General features: G+C 37.0%; 1 protein-coding gene across 1 annotated transcript in view; it reads right to left on the bottom strand.

The window, feature by feature from the left end:
• The window catches only part of gfra1b (gdnf family receptor alpha 1b), a 33,817-nt gene extending 16,555 nt beyond the window's left edge, over positions 1–17,262 (bottom strand). The window contains exons 1-3 of the mRNA XM_039664950.2: positions 16,764–17,262; positions 16,122–16,430; positions 15,821–15,904 (exon numbers count right to left, since the gene is read on the bottom strand). Coding sequence (XP_039520884.2) covers positions 15,821–15,904; positions 16,122–16,430; positions 16,764–16,824 — 454 coding nt within the window. The 5' untranslated portion in view covers positions 16,825–17,262. The remainder of the gene's footprint in view (positions 1–15,820; positions 15,905–16,121; positions 16,431–16,763) is intronic.
• Between the last annotated feature and the right edge of the window lie 2,892 nt (positions 17,263–20,154).

The following is a 20,154-nucleotide window of genomic DNA, read 5'->3' as shown; positions in this document are numbered from 1 at the left end:
GCTGATGCAGCTCTCCTCGAAAAGACCGTCAGTTTCAGGCATCGATCAAACAACTGACGATGTGAAAAGCAGGACAACTTTATAAGGAAATTTATATTAACAGACTTCTTTCCAGAGTTCATGCCCTCAAATTTCGTCAATTGGGCTCTCTTCTCAAACAATCTTTCAATTAACTCTCCATGAATGCGTAGTCCTTAGCCAAACAAGTAGGTTTAGTAAGTTACTTCATCAAACCTGCCAAATTGTTTTATTGAGCATGTTGAAAATATTTTAACTTCTAAAATCTTTGTATCATGACCACCCTAATCTGATAGAAATCATAAAATGCTGACCCCTAACAGGCTGAGGTAATGTACACTTTACTCAGTTCCCGACATAGATTAGTATGATCTCAAATAATAACCAGAGCCAGAGGGATTTGGGGGTCATTGATACTCCAGTGAGTGGAGCAGTGAAATTCCAGTGATGGATTTACCCTATTATTGTAGCAGTGACAATGGAGGGAGTCACATTACTGCTAGATGTTTGACTGTGTGTTTGGGAGCTTGCTTAAGAGAGTAAATGATGACTATGTGGCTGTGTGTGTGTGTGTATGTCCAACCACCAAGCAATTAAACTGCAAACATCTCATGAGTGTAATTAATAAAGAGTGCACTGTTGATGGCTTTCAATCCAGAAAAAAATCAATGTCTAATAAGACATAAAACTGGTATTTGATGTTTTACCATCAACAACTGCCAAGTAATTTCCCTCTGGGGCTCTGGCTTCAATTTACATACATTAGCAGTAAAACATACACGCCACTATATATTAATCTGTGAGAAATGGAGACTGAGGCATTAATAAATTGAGAATGAAAAAGTTATATATGCGGAGTGTAAAATGAACACTCATTGAGTGCCAAATGCAAGTAAAAAATCGCCTTTGTCAGCTATATAATACAGAGATGCTCTATTTAACTTAAATAAAAAATTAATGATTATCTGACCGACACTAATGTGAGAAATTCAATTCAAAGACATACAGCTGTTGCAACTTAAATGTCCTGTAACAATTTTTACCTTCATGAGATGTGTGAGATGAGATGAGTTAGCATTTAAATCTGTGTATTATGACGTGCTGTAACAAATACACAAGAGGAAATGCTAAAATGCTAAATAATACAACTGTCATAGGAACAAAAAATATTTATAGTGAAAAAAATTATAATTGTATAATTTATATGTGTAAACTAATATTTTATTATTATAATTATTATAATATTTTTTGTCTATATGAAAGTGCTATTATTTAACAATTTTTCTATTTTTTTCCCTCATTATGTATGATCTATACTAGAATGATGTGAATTATACAATGGACATGATTGTTACTATAAATACGCAAGGTAAAAAAAAAAAAAAAAAAAAGCTAACTACCGGAGACACATGGAACAAAATTTTATAATAATAATAATAGTAATTTAATGATAGTAAAATAATGATTGGTTACACTTTATTTTAAAGTGTTATTGTTACAGTGTAATTATATATTAAACTACTGAGTAATATGAAGGAACTACAGTCTATGGGAACTACATGTAGCCTACTTGCTATAGGGTTAGGGATTACGATTTGCATAATTTGCATTAGGGTTGCATAGTTAGTTGCATGTAATTATGCATAATTTATTACTATGGTTAGTACACGCAACAAGGACACTGTAAAAAAAATGTTAATAATATCAAGGATAATAATATTAAGGATTATGATGCAAAATACTTTCTATTACTTTATAATTATTATTAAATATTATTGGTCCTTATGACAGTGGTATTGTGAGCTATTTTCCCCCTTATTTGTAACATGAAATTGTATAATTTTCAGACTGGCAAAAAATGTTTTTTTTTTTTCAAAAAAATATTCTCATTGATCTGACACCGAAGTGGACAGCAAACCATCTTTGTCTTTTTTGACTTTAAGCTAGCATTTGACTATCTTCTGGCCAGCCTTATGGAAGGCACTGGAGACCAAATTCGTTCCCAGGAAGATCATTAAACCCCTCCAAGCATCCTATAATGGATCAACTCACCAAATACGAATCCGGAACTAATTATCAAACGAGTTTACAATCAAGTATGGAGTTCGTCAAGGGGACATCGTCTCCCTGCTGTTTAACATCATAATCAACGGCATCAATGCTTTCCAGGGCATGGAGTCCAGTCTGATAAAGATCACTCTTCAACAGATCTAATGTTTGCCCACGATAGCACCAATGCTGAAGCTATGGCTATACTGCACACTGTCGCTTCAGATTACAAGTAATATTATTCATTCAATTTAACACATTAGAATTGAGTAATAATTAATCAAATTAATTCCTTTAAAGTTAACCATTTAAAATGAGTAAAACTTAAAAAATGTAAAAAAATAAAAACTTACATTTAAGTCACCATTATGGTGATCAGTGTTTGTTTTAGGTTTGTTTCTCCTTCAGTGATTCTGCTTGTTAACATCAGGTGTCTTCAATGTTGGCAGCGCAGTCTCACCCCAAAAAGTCATATAACTGACGTTTTGGGACGTCTTTTGACCATATGTCAATATTCGCCTTTTTAGGGCCCCCTTAAACGTCGGTAGGCTAGATGAGGTTATGGGATCCTAACTCTACCCCAGACCTAAACCTAACCCTAAACCTAACCCGTCACCTAACTGACGTTAAAGGTAAAGCGTCAGTTGTATGACGGCCCGGGATCGCCATTTACCGACGTTTAAGGGGGCCCTAAAAAGGCGACTATTGACGTATGGTCAAAAGACGTCCCAAAACGTCAGTTATATGACTTTTTGGGATGAGAATGTGTTGTGATGTTGGCAATATAAAATAAAGAGTTCTTAATCTTTGATACAGTATCTGTCTGTTATTCAGATATTTTTGTTTAATTTTTTTGGTGTAAACTTTACTCATTTTAAATGGTTAACTTTTAAGGAATAATTTGATTAATTATTACTCAATTCTAATTTGTTCAATTTAATTAACAATATTACGTGTAATCTGTTGCTATACAATTTTATTGATTAGAAAAAGTGCATTCATTTTTACAGTGTATGGCTTGATATATCAATGCAGACAAAACCAAAGTGATGGCAAAGGGGTCACAGTTCATTGTCTAACTAGAGAGCACTCAGTTAAAATAGGTCTTTTCAATACGGTCGCTAGTCCAGGAGAAGAAAGTGGCAGGAAGCTGTGGCATTCACTTAGGAGGTACAGAGTTCAGTTTCAACCCTGCATTCATTCTTTTGTGCCACACCTCCTTCTCAACTCCCTTTGTCTGGATCATTGTTAAATTACAGTATTTAACAGCAGCAGCAGCAGCGCAGTATCACTAAAGCATGCTCCAAATCAGACTTGCTTGGGCATGCATGTAGATTTCTGAATGTCTAATGAGTCGGAGAAAAGGAGTTAAAGTTAGCTAGAGAGATGTGATAAATCCACTGATGAATGCAGGCACACTCTTAAATGAGAGGGAGGGGGTGGTTGCGTTACTCCCATTCACATTATTGGAGTCAGGAAATGCTATAAGCTATAGGCTTCATACATCACAAACACTGAAGCACACATCCACAGCAGGGGATCAGTCCTCAGGAACTGACAGCATAGAGCTGTCAACCCAACCCCATTAGAATAAAGGATTTCCTCTTTCTCTCGCTAGGCTTCTCTCCAAAATCCACTCCAAAGGATTTGTATTATATATGTTTGACATCCTTTACACTCTCACGGCCTATTCAGTCTATACTCTTCTGGTGTGGGCGTGGGTGTTCAAGTCTCTCTCTCTCTCTCTCTCTCTCTCTCTCTCTCTCTCTCTCTCTCTCTCTCTCTCTCTCTCTCTCTCTCTCTCTCTCTCTCTCTCTCTCTCTCTCTCTCTCTCTCTCTCTCTCTCTCTCTCTCTCTCTCTCTCTCTCTCTCTCTCTCTCTCTCTCTCTCTCTCTCTCTCTCTCTCTCTCTCTCTCTCTCTCTCTCTCTCTCTCTCTCTCTCTCTCTCTCTCTCTCTCTCTCTCTCTCTCTCTCTCTCTCTCTCTCTCTCTCTCTCTCTCTCTCTCTCTCTCTCTCTCTCTCTCTCTCTCTCTCTCTCTCTCTCTCTCTCTCTCTCTCTCTCTCTCTCTCTCTCTCTCTCTCTCTCTCTCTCTCTCTCTCTCTCTCTCTCTCTCTCTCTCTCTCTCTCTCTCTCTCTCTCTCTCTCTCTCTCTCTCTCTCTCTCTCTCTCTCTCTCTCTCTCTCTCTCTCTCTCTCTCTCTCTCTCTCTCTGTGTGTGTGTGTGTGTGTGTGTGGGTCATTGTATTGTCCTTAATCTCAGCACTGACAGATGACGTGCCTTTGGATGACCTGGTCACGCAAGCAAGCTCACGCGGTACTGCAGTGAAAGCACTTTATGATCGGTTGAAAAAAACAAAACGCAGACAACGGTGTCACTTCCTGACACAGCATTTGATGTGAAAATACGAACAGTTATTCTGTGTTATGTAGCACTCTACTCCACTTAATGATGTCTAATTAATAGTGCTAATCTTTTCTTATGAAAAGGTCAATGACATACAGATACAGTTTTCTGAATTATGACCATCGCAGCCCATCACGTTGCTTCAGAAAATATCATGTCCCTTTCATACATGTATGCAATAGGGGAGTGAAATTATATTTAACTGCGAAATCCACTTTCTTTTTTGTAGGCAGAAATGGATGATAGTGGCTTTGAGTAAATACACTGATAGGTTAACTAAGGCTGAGAGTGGATTTGAAAAACGAATTGATTCGTTGATTCATTACGTCGATCGAACTGCTACAGATCACAGAAGGGCTATTACAGAGATTTTGATTCTATTCGCCAAAAAGATTCAAACACTGATTATATCATTACACCATAGGTGTCGACCAGTGAGTGTAATTTTGTGTAATTCAGATTAATTCAAGGATCATTCATCAAAAAAAAAAAAAAAAACACCTCAACAATACCAACAAATTCTCATCCTTTAGCGTCATATGCAATGCTATATGACAAAACGGCGAAATACTATGCACATGGTACCCGTTATTGTTAATATAACACGCGCTGTGATGGGCAGTCTCATATTAACGCTAAAGGATTTATGACGCCTTGGGTTCGCGTGTTATATTAACGATAAAGGGTGCCATGTGCGTAGTATTTCGCCGTTTTGTCATATAGCGTCCTATATGACGCTAAAGGATGAGAACAGGCTGACAATACTCATTTAAAATAGTTTTTTGGTAACACTTTACAATAAAGGTGCATTAGTTAACATTAATTAATGAACTAATTGTCATGGAGTGCGCTGCTATGCCTCTCTCTGGTCTCACTCACTCCCTTTCTCCGGAGTTCTAGAAATGCAATTCCCATCATCCCCCTCTGCTCTCATTAGGTTCCATCCCTGCCTGGTTTCCCTCATCTCCATTATTACCATCAACGTCTAACCCACCCCATAACTGGACTGCTCCTTCCATTGTTCCCTTGCAAAGTCTTGTTTTGCCACGCAGACATTTCCATACAGTATGTTTCCCTGGAGTCTTTGATCTTTGCCTATAACTCTGTTAATGAACCTTCACCGCCTGCCTCGACCCCTGCCTGCGTATCACTTCTGTTCCTGGATTGTCCCTTCATTGCATGCCTGTCTGAGGTTGATGTATAATTTCTCCTGTTCATAAATTACTGCAGATGGATCTGACTGCTTCTGCCTCTTCATCACTCTAACCATGAGCAGTACATATTTGTTAATCGTTGTTAACGTTAGTTAATAAAAATACAGCTGTTCATTGTTAGTTTACAGTGCATTAATGTTAACAAGATTTTAATAAAATATTAGTAAATCTAAGTAAGTGCAGATCATTATTAGTTCATGCAACTAACTCCGCCCCCTCTGTTCTTTGAGGAGTTTTGACACAATGCATGTGGAGTGTTGCCTTGACAACAGTTGAGGGTATATTTTGGAGAAAGAAAGGCAGTGGGAGTCTATAAGGACACATCTGTTTAACCGTATCAGTTTCAACCGGAGTGAGACTTGGAACAAGATGGCGGCAGGAAAGTTCGCCAATTAAGGCTCGAACAGGACGTTTCAGAATGGTTGTTGAATGGTTTCAGAACCGTAATGTCACTTTGATCGATCTTTGTATGTACTGGCAGGGTAGAGTAGGGAGATACAAACGGTATGTGTTTACTGATGTATACCTTAGTTCATTAACAGATTGACGTTACAACTAATGGTCATGAAAATCTTTTTTCGAGATTTGCGAAGATTAATATCGAGTTCTTGGAGCCAGAAGGGCGTAAGTGGCATTTTGGGCGAATATGAGTTCTGTATATCAAAATAAAGGTCTCAATGAGCTCCATCCAATGGTGCAAAAATACCTATCTGAGATCAAACTGTATTGAACAAAGCAACAAAAAGGCGTATCTGACATGTTTGATTTTTTTTTTATTTTATAAATATGTTTTAGAACATGTTCATTGTGTTAATATGCCATACATTTTTTTTTTACTTAAATACTCATTCATGTAAGTATGCCTGTGGTTGCAAACTTTGTCATTTAAGGTTAATAATACAGGTGATTGAAGTGTGGTCAAAATTTTGTTTTGTCTCTCCTGTAAAGTTTGTTAAAAGCCACTTACGCCCCTCTGGCTCCAAGCCCTCTATATAAAGGTTAGGATTGCCTCATAGACGGTAAAAGATTGCTTACGAGCGTCTCCTTCTGTCTATATGGTTATTTCTTTACTGTGCGAAATAGAGTCCCGTGGTTAAGACGCAATCGTTAGCCTATTTTTACAAAAACAGCTTCTATGGGGTCATAACGTAATGGAGAATTTTATCCATTGTTCTGTTTCTTAAGAAATAAATAATGGACAAATGGAGTCTTTGGACGCCTCAGATGTAAAGTTATTCACCGTCAAAGTGACACCAAAATGAATTGGAGTCAATGGAATGCTAACAGCAGGTGATAGTTTGCTACAATGGCGGCCCCTAAGCGAAGCTTCAGATTCCGGCTGGTAGATTACCCCCTTGGTATCAACAATGACGGACTATGTGTCACGGTTGGTAGATCCACTGTCTCATTCTGGGGTGTGTTTCCCGAAAGCATCGTTAGCCAACTATGGTCGCAAGTTGGTCGCAATTTCCATTGAACTCCATTGGTAACGACGGAACTTGCGATCATTGTTGGCTAACGATGCTTTCGGGAAACGCACTCCAGGTCTGATGTGTTTGTGTATGTGAGTGGGTCTCATTATAATGATTGTTTCATTTCGGAAGTTTTACCTTTCACTAAACATATTTAGATATATTGCGATTTCCCGTATATCTAAATATGTTTAGTGAAAGGTAAAACTTCCGAAATCTCTGTGTAAACAATGCGTGACGTAGACGTCTGGAGACGGTTCAGTTCAGTTCAGTTGGACATCTGATTCAGATCAGTTCGGCGGCTGTTAACAAGAGGTAAAAACTATATAAATACTTTTCATTTTCTCACACGAACCGCTCATTTCGTGTCTTAGGCCATCAATGTGTACTTACATTCACAAGTCATTAAATCATGTTTCATTTTGACTTCTCTGTGCATGCTCTTTGAGGTGAACCGAGGGAGGACCCCCTTAACCTCCAGTGTATGACTGACAGTGCTGTGTAAACAAACACACCAACTGTACATCTTGGATGCCCTTGAGGTAAGCTAAAACATATCAAAAATTAATTTCAAAGTGAACTATCCCTTTAAGATTGGAATCAGAATCGATTTCAAAAATGAACAAACTCCAAATTTTATCAAAGTGTTTATTTTATGTTGCCGCATAGTGTTTAGGCCTTTCCTCTATATTTCCCCTTTTTGTACACACTTGACAGAGTTATTGATGTTGAATGATTTGTAATCAACCATCCAGACATTTGTAATTACCCAACGCTTATGAGCTGTACACAACACAGCACGCACAAGCTTTCAATGTCATTTTTGCCTCCAGCAATCATCAAGCTGTTTACGCGTTTTCTGACGAGGCCGACATCTTTCTCATAGTATGAGATGAGGATTTGAGACATTTGTTTTGTGTGTTTCTCAGTGTTTACATGCACATCCCATGGCAGAGTATTATTATACAATGTGGAAACGTCTACTTCTATACAAACATAAAATCTCTCTCTCTCTCTTTCTGTTTGTCTCTCACTGTCTTTTCCTTCCTCAGGCTGTGGCAGCTGGTTGGGATTCATGAACCGTACGGCCCTGGCATCCATGTCAATGATGTGAAATGAGATTGGAAATCAAATTGCACTTCCAAACAATAACTGCTGACAGTGACATTTTTTTCATATTTATTAACCTCTTCCTCTCTTATAGGCTTTTTGCGATTCGTGCCAATAACTGTGAAGGTCTGAAATCATTTTCTTAAAACAGACTATGGCAATTCAAATGAACATTACGCATATGAATTTCATCCTACTGAATGTTTAAAACAATGAAAGGATTCTTTGTCATGGCAGAGACAGTGGAATTATGGATTAAAAAAAACTAAGTAAAACCCATCCAGAAATAAATTAGCCAGAGACGGACATTAAAGGCCTTTTTACAAATATATATGTAGTAACATTGAAAAGATTTTAATTTAGTATTCATCAGATTCCTTTCTAATTACCCCATTTCTTCTGTCAATAGGCTCTCTGTCTGTTTCATATTTAATCAAACTATTTTTTGGATGAGCGGCGTGACTGAATACAACCAAAATTATGCATCTAATGAAAGGAAGCAGACCATCTTGCAAGAGAAGGGGACATGGTCCTTCTGGCCTCAATGCATATACGTTCTCTTTGAGGACAGGACCACATGGGACTTGTTACAACATTCTGGACCAGCCCGAGGGTGTGAATAATTCAGATGGCCAGGACAGCCTCAGTTCGGCATGTGAGAGAAATAGTATCTCCAATCTCTCCTTCCTGCTAGACGGTGTGCTTGTATGGGTGTCAGAAACAGGGATGTCCACTTAATCTACATACAGTAGGTCTGTTTTACTTAAATGATGAAATAGTGAAATAGTGTTTTCAACATGTGACCCAAATTGAAATCATACTAAATTCATCTTTGCCATCAGAGTAATACAATTGTAATTGTATTAATGTTGCACAAAATTACCGTTTTTACAGTATTTTTGATCATTAAAATTTCTCATGTCAAAAATGATTTGATATCAAATGCTATCTCAAAAATAGGCTCATTTTTGACTCGAATTAACATTTGATTGTAAGTAGCCCTTATAGCAAGAGAAATGAGCGGACATTTGTGATCACTCCATTATTGATAAACCAATGCAGGAACATGAAAACAGGCACAAAACAAGATTCATATGTCTAAACTGATTGCAAATCATTGTATCTGTTTTAGTCTTCACTATGATCTTTGGTTCTACATACAAATTTGAACCCCATATTTACACCATATAAAGAGATAGCTCTAAAACCGAAGATTCTGTCACTTTGATGGCATTCTTATGGATTTCTTTCTTCACAAAAGAAGACAGTTTGTAGCTGAGCCATAACCACCATAGACATTGAGGGGGACAAGTTCCCCCCAATAATTAGAAATGGCCAAATTGCGAATTCCAGCAGGATGGTTTAGTTTTAGCGGGAAAAGAGTGCATAAGATGCAAGTAAACATTTAATTTTTTTTACATCAGGGACCGAAACTCTTCAATACATTTTTTTCCACTTTGGAAAATATGCCACAATTTACATGAGTCATTTCATAACTGAATCTATTTGACGAGACAAAAAAAAAAAAAAAAAAAACATTTTGCGTTTTTGACATAAGAGAGAATGTGTGCACAATTAGGTCTATAACTTATTTTTCAAACAGTTCTTTATTTTCCTTAAATCCTTTTAATCCTCTAATTATTTATTTTCTTTAAATAAGAAGCTCCCCACCCATCATCATTGACTTTCACTGTATAGAGATTTTTTTGTTGTTGTTGACATTTTTACATTATTTTACAAACAAGAAAAACAGGTTTGGACTTGAAGGTGAGTACATAATGATAGAATAAAATTTTTGGGCAAAACTTGTCCCTTTAAGTTTCCCTACGGTGCATTTATGTATTAATCCAATGATGTATGCCGTTCTGTTTTCATTGCTCCAGCTCCTCACTGATCAGGAGGTACAACTCTCGCCCTACAGTGACAGTATGATCATTCTTCTTCTCTCATGACTGCTTTCTTTATTGATTTATGGAAAGGACCCGTTTTAATTCAAGCATTTCCAGGCAAATGTATTCCAGTGGTTATTTGGTATGAATCCCTCATGATTAATGGCACAATAAACAGGTTTCTTTTGCCACCGCGCTGATAGACAAAGAATGAGCCAAATGGCCAGACATGAAAATGTCTGATAAGTCTTCTACATACCGTCTTTACCTATGGCCATTTAAAGTTGTATTTTAAATGAAGGTAAACGTAAGAAAAATGGGTCCCACTTTATATTAAGTGGCTTTACGTACTATGTAGGCCTACTTACATTGAACAATAAGTACAATGTATTATTGTGTTCCTGTTGTATTGTAAAACACTTTTGCTGCTATTGAGGTGTGATACGGGTAAGGTTAGGGACAGGTGTGGTGGTATGGGTCGGTTTAAGGGTAGGTTAAGGTGTGAGGGGAGGGTCAACTGTGTAATTACAAATGTAATTACATAAAGTAATTATAGCTGTAATTACATGCTGGTATTTTTAAAATATAAGTACAATGTAAAAACACATTATGTACACAATAAGTCCATTGTATCAAATTATTAATTTCAATGTAAGTATATAGTACTTAAAGCCACTTAATATAAAGTGGGACCGAAAAAGGTTTTATATTTTTTATAATTTTACAATTTAATAATCCCTATACACTAAGGGTTTGGGATAGTTCACCAAACAATGAAAGTAATGTCATAATTTACTTGTTACAAAACTGTATGTCTTTTTTTCCTTCTGTATAACAGAAGAGAAGAGATTTAATTTTTAATTTTTTTTTTTATTTATTTTTTTTAGTGTTGTTTTGGAATCCATTGACTTTCATTGGAATGCCTAAAAACAGAAGCAAGTCATACAGATTTGGAACAATGTCAAAGTGAGTAAATGACAGATTACAGAGTGTTCATTTTTGGGTAAACATCATTTCCAACTGTGGAGAGACTAATAAGCTTTAGAACATCACTAATTGGCCTGCCTACTGGCAACCATTGTACAATTCAGTACAATTCTACCTGACCATTTCCGCTACTCTTTCACTAAACAGGGCATGCCCCCCTTCCTTTTTCTTTTAAGCCCACATCTCAAGAGGATCTGTTACAAAAGCTTCAGGGTGTGGCATCAAATATATAGGAGGAAAAGTGCCTGCACAGCACACTGCATTCATGCAGACGCATTCTGAACAAAGACTCAGTTCTGACAATACCTATTTAAACTGAATCACCTAAGAGGCATCCAGCCTCTCATAAACATGACGTAAAACCCGCATAATTATCTGGTCCGTTTGACTGCTATTACCTCAATGATGCATCTTTATGGATAATATAAGTTTGTCAAAGTTTAAAACGCTAAGATGGAGAGAGTGAACTGTCTTGCTCAGCAATTATTAGACGCTTAATGCGGCCATTCATATTGATCTCAGTTATGTTTCTGACAGGAAGTGTAGACTTAACACATTTACTGAAACAATGGCGTTTTTGCATTAGAGCCCTGTACAAATAGATGACCAGGCATTTCTGTTAGTCAGGACTATGAAAAGAGTTTGAGAAAGCTGATATTCTGTTGACAGTACACGTTTCGGTCTCTTTGCTTAGCATTATGTTTCTCATAAGTGTATTTTGTACTGACACGACTGGTTCAATGCTGTGCACCAGACACATTCACATGTCGCCACAGAGAAGTCTAAAGTCTTTCACAATCTAAGCCAAAATCCAAGTTTTTCATGTTGACACTGTAAAAAAATGGTTGCCTTCAATTATTAAGTATAATAAACTTGGATGTTTAAGTTATTTTAACATAAATTACATTATACTGACTGACTTTTTTTACAGTGCATCTCTAAGTTAGTAAAAGAAAGTAGTAGTAATCACAAAATTCTTGCTGTTCCTCATTTGAAAGTCAAATCATCTACTAAATGGCTAAATGTAAATATAATCCCTTTTAGTCAAGTCTTAAGTTCGTTTTTTTTATAAGTCTAAATCGAAACTGCAGTTTATGTGTAACTTAAAGGGATACTCCACCTCTGGAAAGATGAATGTGTATATAATGGGTCATTTATGTAGAAGAAATGTGAAATTATTTTTGAATTTGGAGCTTTCTAGACTGAGAAAAGCCAGAAAATATATTTTTGGCTTATGTGGATGAAAGACAACAACTCCCAGAATGCACTTGCTTCCCTGCCCTAGGAGGCCACGCCTACCGGTAACAGCGCAGTAGTTAAACAACAAATCTAGGCTACTAGTGAGTCTCCATGATGAGTCTGCCCGAAAATGTGTTTCAAAATCGCCCAAAGTGTCCGGGATTCTGCTTTTGCGTTCTACAGTCGCCATTCATTATGTTTACTGTGGCGAGCAGGACGAGACTGAGGGCTGCGGGACAACGGCGTGAGGCTGGTGGCGTGATTACCGATGAATGACACCAGTGAGACGCACCGGTCTCGTATCTGTCACGGATTAGCGGGAATTTTCTTAGCAATGTTAAAATGCACATCAACTGATCACTTGTTTAGCGTTCATGTAAACACTATTCAGATTCACCAATCAGAATGAATTCAGTTAGATTGAAACAAAAGGTGTGCATGTAAACAATGAATGGCGACTGCAGAAAGCAAAAGCTGAATCCCGGACATCTTTTTTTAATGCCGGACATATCCGGGAAAAAGAGGATGGTTACCCCTAATACTCAGCTATCTCCACAAAACAGGAGCCTGCTAGCTTAGTTAGCTTCCAAAAAAAGATGGCTGACACTGTGTACATTCTGTGAGTGAGATCCTGGAGACCTGCAGTCTTTAGGCTGTGGCCAAAAAATCCTCAGATGACGCAAAATGACGATTTTTGCGTGATCTGAGGATTTTTTCCAGACAAAAAAATTACGTTAATCTCTCGTCTCAGGGGGATGAGGGTGGAAAGCATGGTAATTCGAAAATACTACAGGTTTTTTACAAATACAAAGTGTAATGCTAAATCCTGAAGTATCCCTTTAAGCCTGGTTCACATTGCCCCAACAAACACTAAGATTTTAAACGGTGAACATGATTTCACCAAGTACAACATGTTCCTGGATCAACATCTTTATTGATCCTGGAACAACATTCCAATCAACCAACAAAAAAATGAACACTGAAGTTTTTTGCTGTATTTATGTAAGCATAACCATCATGCTCTCACTGACTGACAACACAAACAGGTTAATACAGTGATCGAACAAAACCCACACTGTAAAAAATATTTTTGGTTTAACTTAAAAAAGTAAGTAACCTGGTTGCCTTAAAAAATTTTAAGTTCATTGAACTGGAAAAAGTGAGTTAATACAATGAAGGAGAATGATTTAATCATCAGAAACTCTGAATTAAAATGATATGTTATCTGAACTAAATTAAATATTTAAGTTGATTTGACAAAAGAAAAAATGTTGTGATTACTACACTGTAAAAAAAATATTGTTGGTTTAACTTAAAAAAGTAAGTAACCTGGGTTGCCTTACAATGAAGGAGATTAATTTAATCATCAGAAACTCAAAATAATAAGTTATCTCAACTAAATAAATTATTATAAAGTTGATTTGACAAAAGAAAATATTTTGTGATAACAAATCTTGAAAATATTTTTTTACAGTGCAACAACCAACTGAAATTTGGTGCTCGTTGGCACTGTGTGAACGAGGCTCAGACACAAGTATTCATTTCTGCTTTGAAAAACCATAAAACGTCCACATAATGTGTTTGAAAGAGATGATGTCCCACTGAGAGTGGAGATTAGGTTCATTTATTATTAGGCCTCTGCATGTGGGCTGATTCATTGGTTCATGACCATAAATATAAAAATAATTTACATGCAAGACACATGTTGCACACTATCCAACCATAGTGTTTTTTTTTTTGTTTTTTTTAGAATGGCAGCATATTAGGCACTGTACAAGTAACTTACTATATTTCTCTCCACATTATTCTGTTACAGAATGGGTCTGGTACCATTCTTTGTAGATGCAGGGGAGGAGGCAGAGTTCTCTATTCATCAGGTCTGTATAACCCAGACATTGCACCACCTCAAGAACAGGAATGTCTCTCCATCTGGGCCATGTAGAAATCTGGCACAGCAGCTCTGAGTCTCTCAACCAAATCAGTTCTTATTGAAGCTGCACTGGCAGCAGCCATAAACATCCTGCTCACTCCTGTATAGACCAGCTGTGAATTATCACTAGATGTTGCTGGACGTGCCACGTTTTTCATATTCTTCTGGTGCACTTTTTTTTTTCTTCTTCATGGAATTACATTAGATATGAGAGGAGATATAGATATAATTAAATAGACTCATTATGAGATTAATATTCATTAGAATTTTGCATTCAAATATAAATAGTTCAAATGAATGTCTCTCTCTCTCTGGCGATGTACTGTGCAACGCCTAGTCTGCTGCCACAAATGCACAAGACGTCAACAAACATACATAGATCCACAGCAAACCAAAAGCAATGTGCCTGCGATGTGCATTTCGTAATAATACTATTTGAAATAGTACCAGACTGATTATTAAAGAATCAACAACTGTTGAAACCATCAAATTTAATCTTATTTTTATATTTAAGCATTGATTAGCACTTCAGGGAAGAACAAGGCTGCAATTTCAGAAGCTGTGTGTCTCATACGGCTTTATTGATTTGAAATGAAAGGAGAGAAATATTAAAGGTGAGAGCATCTCTCTACATCCCATTTCATGTGATGCCATGTAATTGAGTTGTATATATATATATATATATATATATATATATATATATATATATATATATATATACTCAAATTAACAATTTACTCAATACTGAACATCATGCATTTTCACAGGTTTCCTTATCCAGTAGTTTGTTTGTTTTAATTTATATTATATTTCACTCAGCATGGTGACATAATGTCAAACGCAATGTTATTGAAATAAATTGCTAGTCGAGTCTCAAAATGGGTGCGGAGTATTATTTGTGTCCCGCATGAAGGTGCTGTTTACGCAGTGTCACCGATGAGTTTCAATGATGGTTAGCATGCTGCCCATGCAGACAGTTGGCAATGGGCAGCTCACTAGGTTTTGGAACAGACCTACAGTGCTGTCTGTCACCATGGAGATTTACTGCAAAACTTCTGCAGTCAAACAGCTCAGACTGAGAGATGCCGTCAGTTATCTTCAACACCACAGATCTAACAGTAGTTGAACAGGGGAGGAACAGCTCCATCTACAGTGCATAACTATACCCTTTCCATCCAGCAACACTTGTTCTGTTAGTCCTCTAAATAGGAATGTATGCGGCACTGACTCTTTTCCAAGGACATCATTGAAACCTGTTCACTCAAATCTCTAAAATCCATTACAAAGCACATATTCACAAATGACAGACGCAGGCAGGTCATTCATAAGCCACACATTTAAATTCTTTCATTTGGCAGACACTTTTATCCATAGGCCTATTATTATGCATTATGCATTAATTAAGCAGCCCCTTATGTAGGCTATATTTTTAGAATCAACAGAACAAAAAGCTGGCAAATGATTTGTAGGCTATGCAGATAAGTGTGAGGTGATAACATCAGACTTACCTGATATGATGGGAGCCAGACGAAAAATATCAGACAGACGGCTGTTTACTGACTCATATGGCGAGTCCTCCAGCAAATCATTGGCTGGAAGATAAACCATCAAAGTCAGAAATAATAATTTAGCAAGTAAGAATTCAAACTGTATACATGCACCATTCTTAGAACCAGAAGATTTAACTTTATCCATGTTAAACGCATGGTTATAACAGCAGGGTAATGCATTTTTGACTAAAAAAGGGGGTGATCAGAGCATGATCATTTTTCATTCTGTTCAACTGCGGTTACGCATGTATCTGCTCACCCTGTAAACTCTGGTATATACTCCAGAAGATGCGCAGACAGTTCTTCTCTTTCTTCATTCCTCTCCTACATTTGCAGTCGTACAGAGGACTCTGTTTCATAGACTCTATGGCGTTCCGACACTCGTCCTGCGCTTCGGGTTCAGCCAGCATGCTGAAGTTATTGGCTCTCCCGGCCACACACTGTCTCATGGTTCGATACTTAGTGCTGCAGATGTATTTCGCCAAACACTGTTCATGAGCCCTAACGCAGTCCACTCGAACCGATCGAGACTGTGCGATCGCATCTGCCTTTGAGAAGAGCACTAGATCTGTGCAGGGAAAATACAAAGTTACAGATGTGAATGAGACAGAATGGTAAAACTGTCACAGTTGGCTTTTAATACTATTTACTAATGTTCATAATCATGGTGATAGCACTTATCTTAGTGGACTGTGGACCGCATTTAAACAAATATATCAACTTGTTTGCTATGTAAGACAAAACACTTTAAATCTGTTTCCTACCAGGTAGACATAGGCTATTATAATAATCAACATTTTTATACAAAAAAAAATGTGTATGCATTTGAATTACAATATTATCTATATTTGTTGCAGATTTAAGCGCAAATAAATATTGGAACACATGCATCGCAACTTACCAAGGACAGGGAGCATTATCCAAAAAGTTACGAAAATCATCGTCGCTTTATTCATATCCATTCAGAAAAAAGAGAAACTTGTTAAACACGAAATAGAAGAATTTCCACAGTAAATCCATTGCGCGCCAGATGCGCACTGGTGCAAGTGGTGAGGAAGTGATCAGACATCATACACATCCGGACAGACTCCGACAAGCGCTCAGTGCTGCTCTGCTGGACACACCCCGCGACAAGAGAATTAAAAAACAGTACTAAGAGATAATATATATACGATAAAATAATATCGTGGCATTGCGCTATAGGCTATTTATCCATTTGATGTCTCCTTTATCATATCAGGAATCGATCAGTTTCTTAAACGTTTTCTTATCAAAATTCACATAAAATGGACATTCCAATATCAGTAAAAGTTCATGTCAGTCCACATTTAATGTCAAATATGAGAGCTGTTGCGCGCTCACTGACCGTTGCGCGCTCTCTGACTCTGTGAGAAGACACTGCGCATGTGCTCAGATCTCTGGAGAAGGTCATCCTTTTGGCTCAGTTGGACAGTGAATTCGCTGATTAGGCACCATTAAGCACTTTACTTAATAAGAATTATACAAAGACTGTCCAAGCAGAAATGGAAATCCACTTTGCGATCCATATCTGACACCCTGTGAGAAATTTTCACTTGACGTTTTTTTTTTCCTTGCAACAATTTATGTCCGTTTTTTAACACGTTGACTCCTATGAATTAGACATTGTAACTACTAACAATTTTGTTCAAATATTTTTTTTAATATATATATATATATATATATATATATATATATATAATAAAAAATAATTGCCAAGTTTTATTTATTTATTTATTTATTTATTTTGCTGTTGCTGTGGTTACCTCAGGTGAAAGCGTCTAAGGCACACTAATCAGAATAGGCTACACTCTGTAAAAAGAACACACACTTTTAACACCGCCAACATTTTTATCCTCCACAGTTTAATATCGGCTACTGCATAAGAGCTATGACGCCATACAACACTAATAAGAGTTTGCTTGCTGTTCGCATCCACATTTAGTCTGACACCTGTAACTCTTTCCTTTTATTCATTTAAGTGTCTCATGTGATCATAAATCCCGTTATGATATTTTCTTGATGGTATGGAGAGCATGAGCGCCACCTGTTTACTAAAGACAAGCATGACAGTTGCCCTTTCAAATCAATGAAGCAGAAGAATATAAATGAATATATTTTCACTCGTTATCATTTGCATAGAATCCATTTTAATGTTTTATTATTTTTTTAATAATATCTATTTATAGTGGCCTCTTTGTTTAATTAATTTCTTGTTTTAATTTAAACACTGTTTAAATGACTACATAAAGAAATCATGTAACATAGTAATTTATGAATCAATAAACAATCAAAACCAAGCATACAAAATACATCTCCGCACATACTACATCTGCCATGTTGCCATGGTGTCTTCATGCAGTGTTTTGTCCATAAACATTGATTCATGGTGCCTTTATGCATATCATATACCGATTGCTCCTTGCTTGTTAACAAAGCTTCATTCCACTGAAATCAAACCAAAATCAATTTCCTCTGTTTAATGAAACTTTCAACAAAAATGAAGAATTAATTGCACCAAAATCATTAGCTACTGTAGCAATTGCTTGACATGTTATAAACCAGTCAGACTAATGGGATTGTATAGGCATAATGAACTTGTTTAGAAACTCGATACGTGATCAATACTCACCTTTAGGTTGGGTATAAGACTAACCATCTAGGAAATGAGCCCTGTTGGATTTATTGTCCGTTAATCAAAGACGTTGCTGGATACTACTAATAGATAATGTGAACTACAGCATTGCACAAATGATGCAACATCGATCAATCCATGATTCTGCCGACAATTAACTTTGTATGAAACCTAACAATAAATCCATCCGAGAGACAGAATACTAAAACATTTCCTGAGTGGTATTTGCTCTCTCTCATTGATTATTCTTTTACATTCCATTGCCATTAATGTGTGTAATAACACTAGCAAATAATTAAATGAGAATACAAATGAATGATTGTTTTGGTAATGATGCCATGCAAATTGAGAGTTTGTAAATAACTTTCTGAGGGCAAAAATGTCATCTACTGTATATAGGAGATTGATTGCTTTAACAGAAGAAAGGTTTTGTCATGGAAGCAGAGCATAAGGGCTCTATGGTGGATGGTTATGAAGATTGCAATGAATGTGTTTGTGTGAAGAGCATGGGTTAAACACTTGATGTCTAGATTGAATGGTGATTGTGGTACAGATGGCAAAGGACATGTTTGTCTGTGCACTGTGCTTTTGTCCATATGTGCATTCACATATAAAAATTAGTCTCATCAAACAGAGTGCTGCAGCTCATCTCCATTTAACTAGTGCTAAAAGGAAAATCAATGGGAGATTTGTGGCAGGAAGTATGTATATTCTCTATAGCCTTTTCAGTCATTTAGAGGGGGAGAGGTTTGTTTGGTTTTTACCCCACAAATCTTGACCCTCATTGGTTTGAGCCTGTAAGAACGGGGATAGCTGTAAAACTCAACCCCCAAGAATAATTCGTTTAAATGGCTCTCATTCATCACACTTGGAAACACAAACAGTATGGCGGTAAGCAATATTCAGGGTCAATCGATTGAGAGTAATTTGATCCGTGTCATCTGTACAGCTAATTGATTGGCCATTTCAAAAGCTATATGGTGTGTAAGCACATCCGGTCTGTGTAGAAGCCATTGCGAGGTTGATCCCCATTATATTATATTAATTAGTAGAGAAAAGAAACAGCATTCATTTTCCCCTTCGGATGGCAAATGTGTTCAGTGCAATCATTTGTCTTTGAACAGCTATAGGATGTAATTAAGTCACGTTTGAGGAACAGTAATTGCCGACTTTGATGGTTCCTTTTGATTACTTGATCAAAGAAAAGAAAATTGCCTCACTTTCAGCCTGTCAGCTAATAGACTTCCACTGAAGGCCTTTGGAAACTGCTGAGATCACTGTGGCGGGTTTTATTCAGAGCACAAGGTGGATCAAAACCGACTGAAAATGACCAAGCAAGGACTCCAATGCTGTTCAGAAAGAATTGCTTCTTTTGAGTTTTTTACCCCCGTCTTTATTTCGTTTCAAAACCCCATTGAAATAATTTCTTGTTTAATAGCATTCAACAAGTACTCCTCTCCCAATTGAACACTGACCAAAATTAAACAATTACGTTTCATTTCCAAACTCTGGGCACTAGTGACATTTCTCACAAGTGGCTTCCTTCAATTCTCTCTCTTTAAGTGGGAGAGTAAGTGAAGTGCTGATGAGGTTGTTAACGCTGGACAGATTCTCCCACGCATTTTGGCCTGGTGCTCTT

Source organism: Pimephales promelas, chromosome 17 (genome assembly GCF_988280905.1).
Source record: "Pimephales promelas chromosome 17, fPimPro1.hap1.1, whole genome shotgun sequence".
NCBI classification, from domain to species: Eukaryota; Metazoa; Chordata; class Actinopteri; order Cypriniformes; family Leuciscidae; genus Pimephales; species Pimephales promelas.
This window is presented reverse-complemented; position numbering and strand designations above follow the sequence as displayed.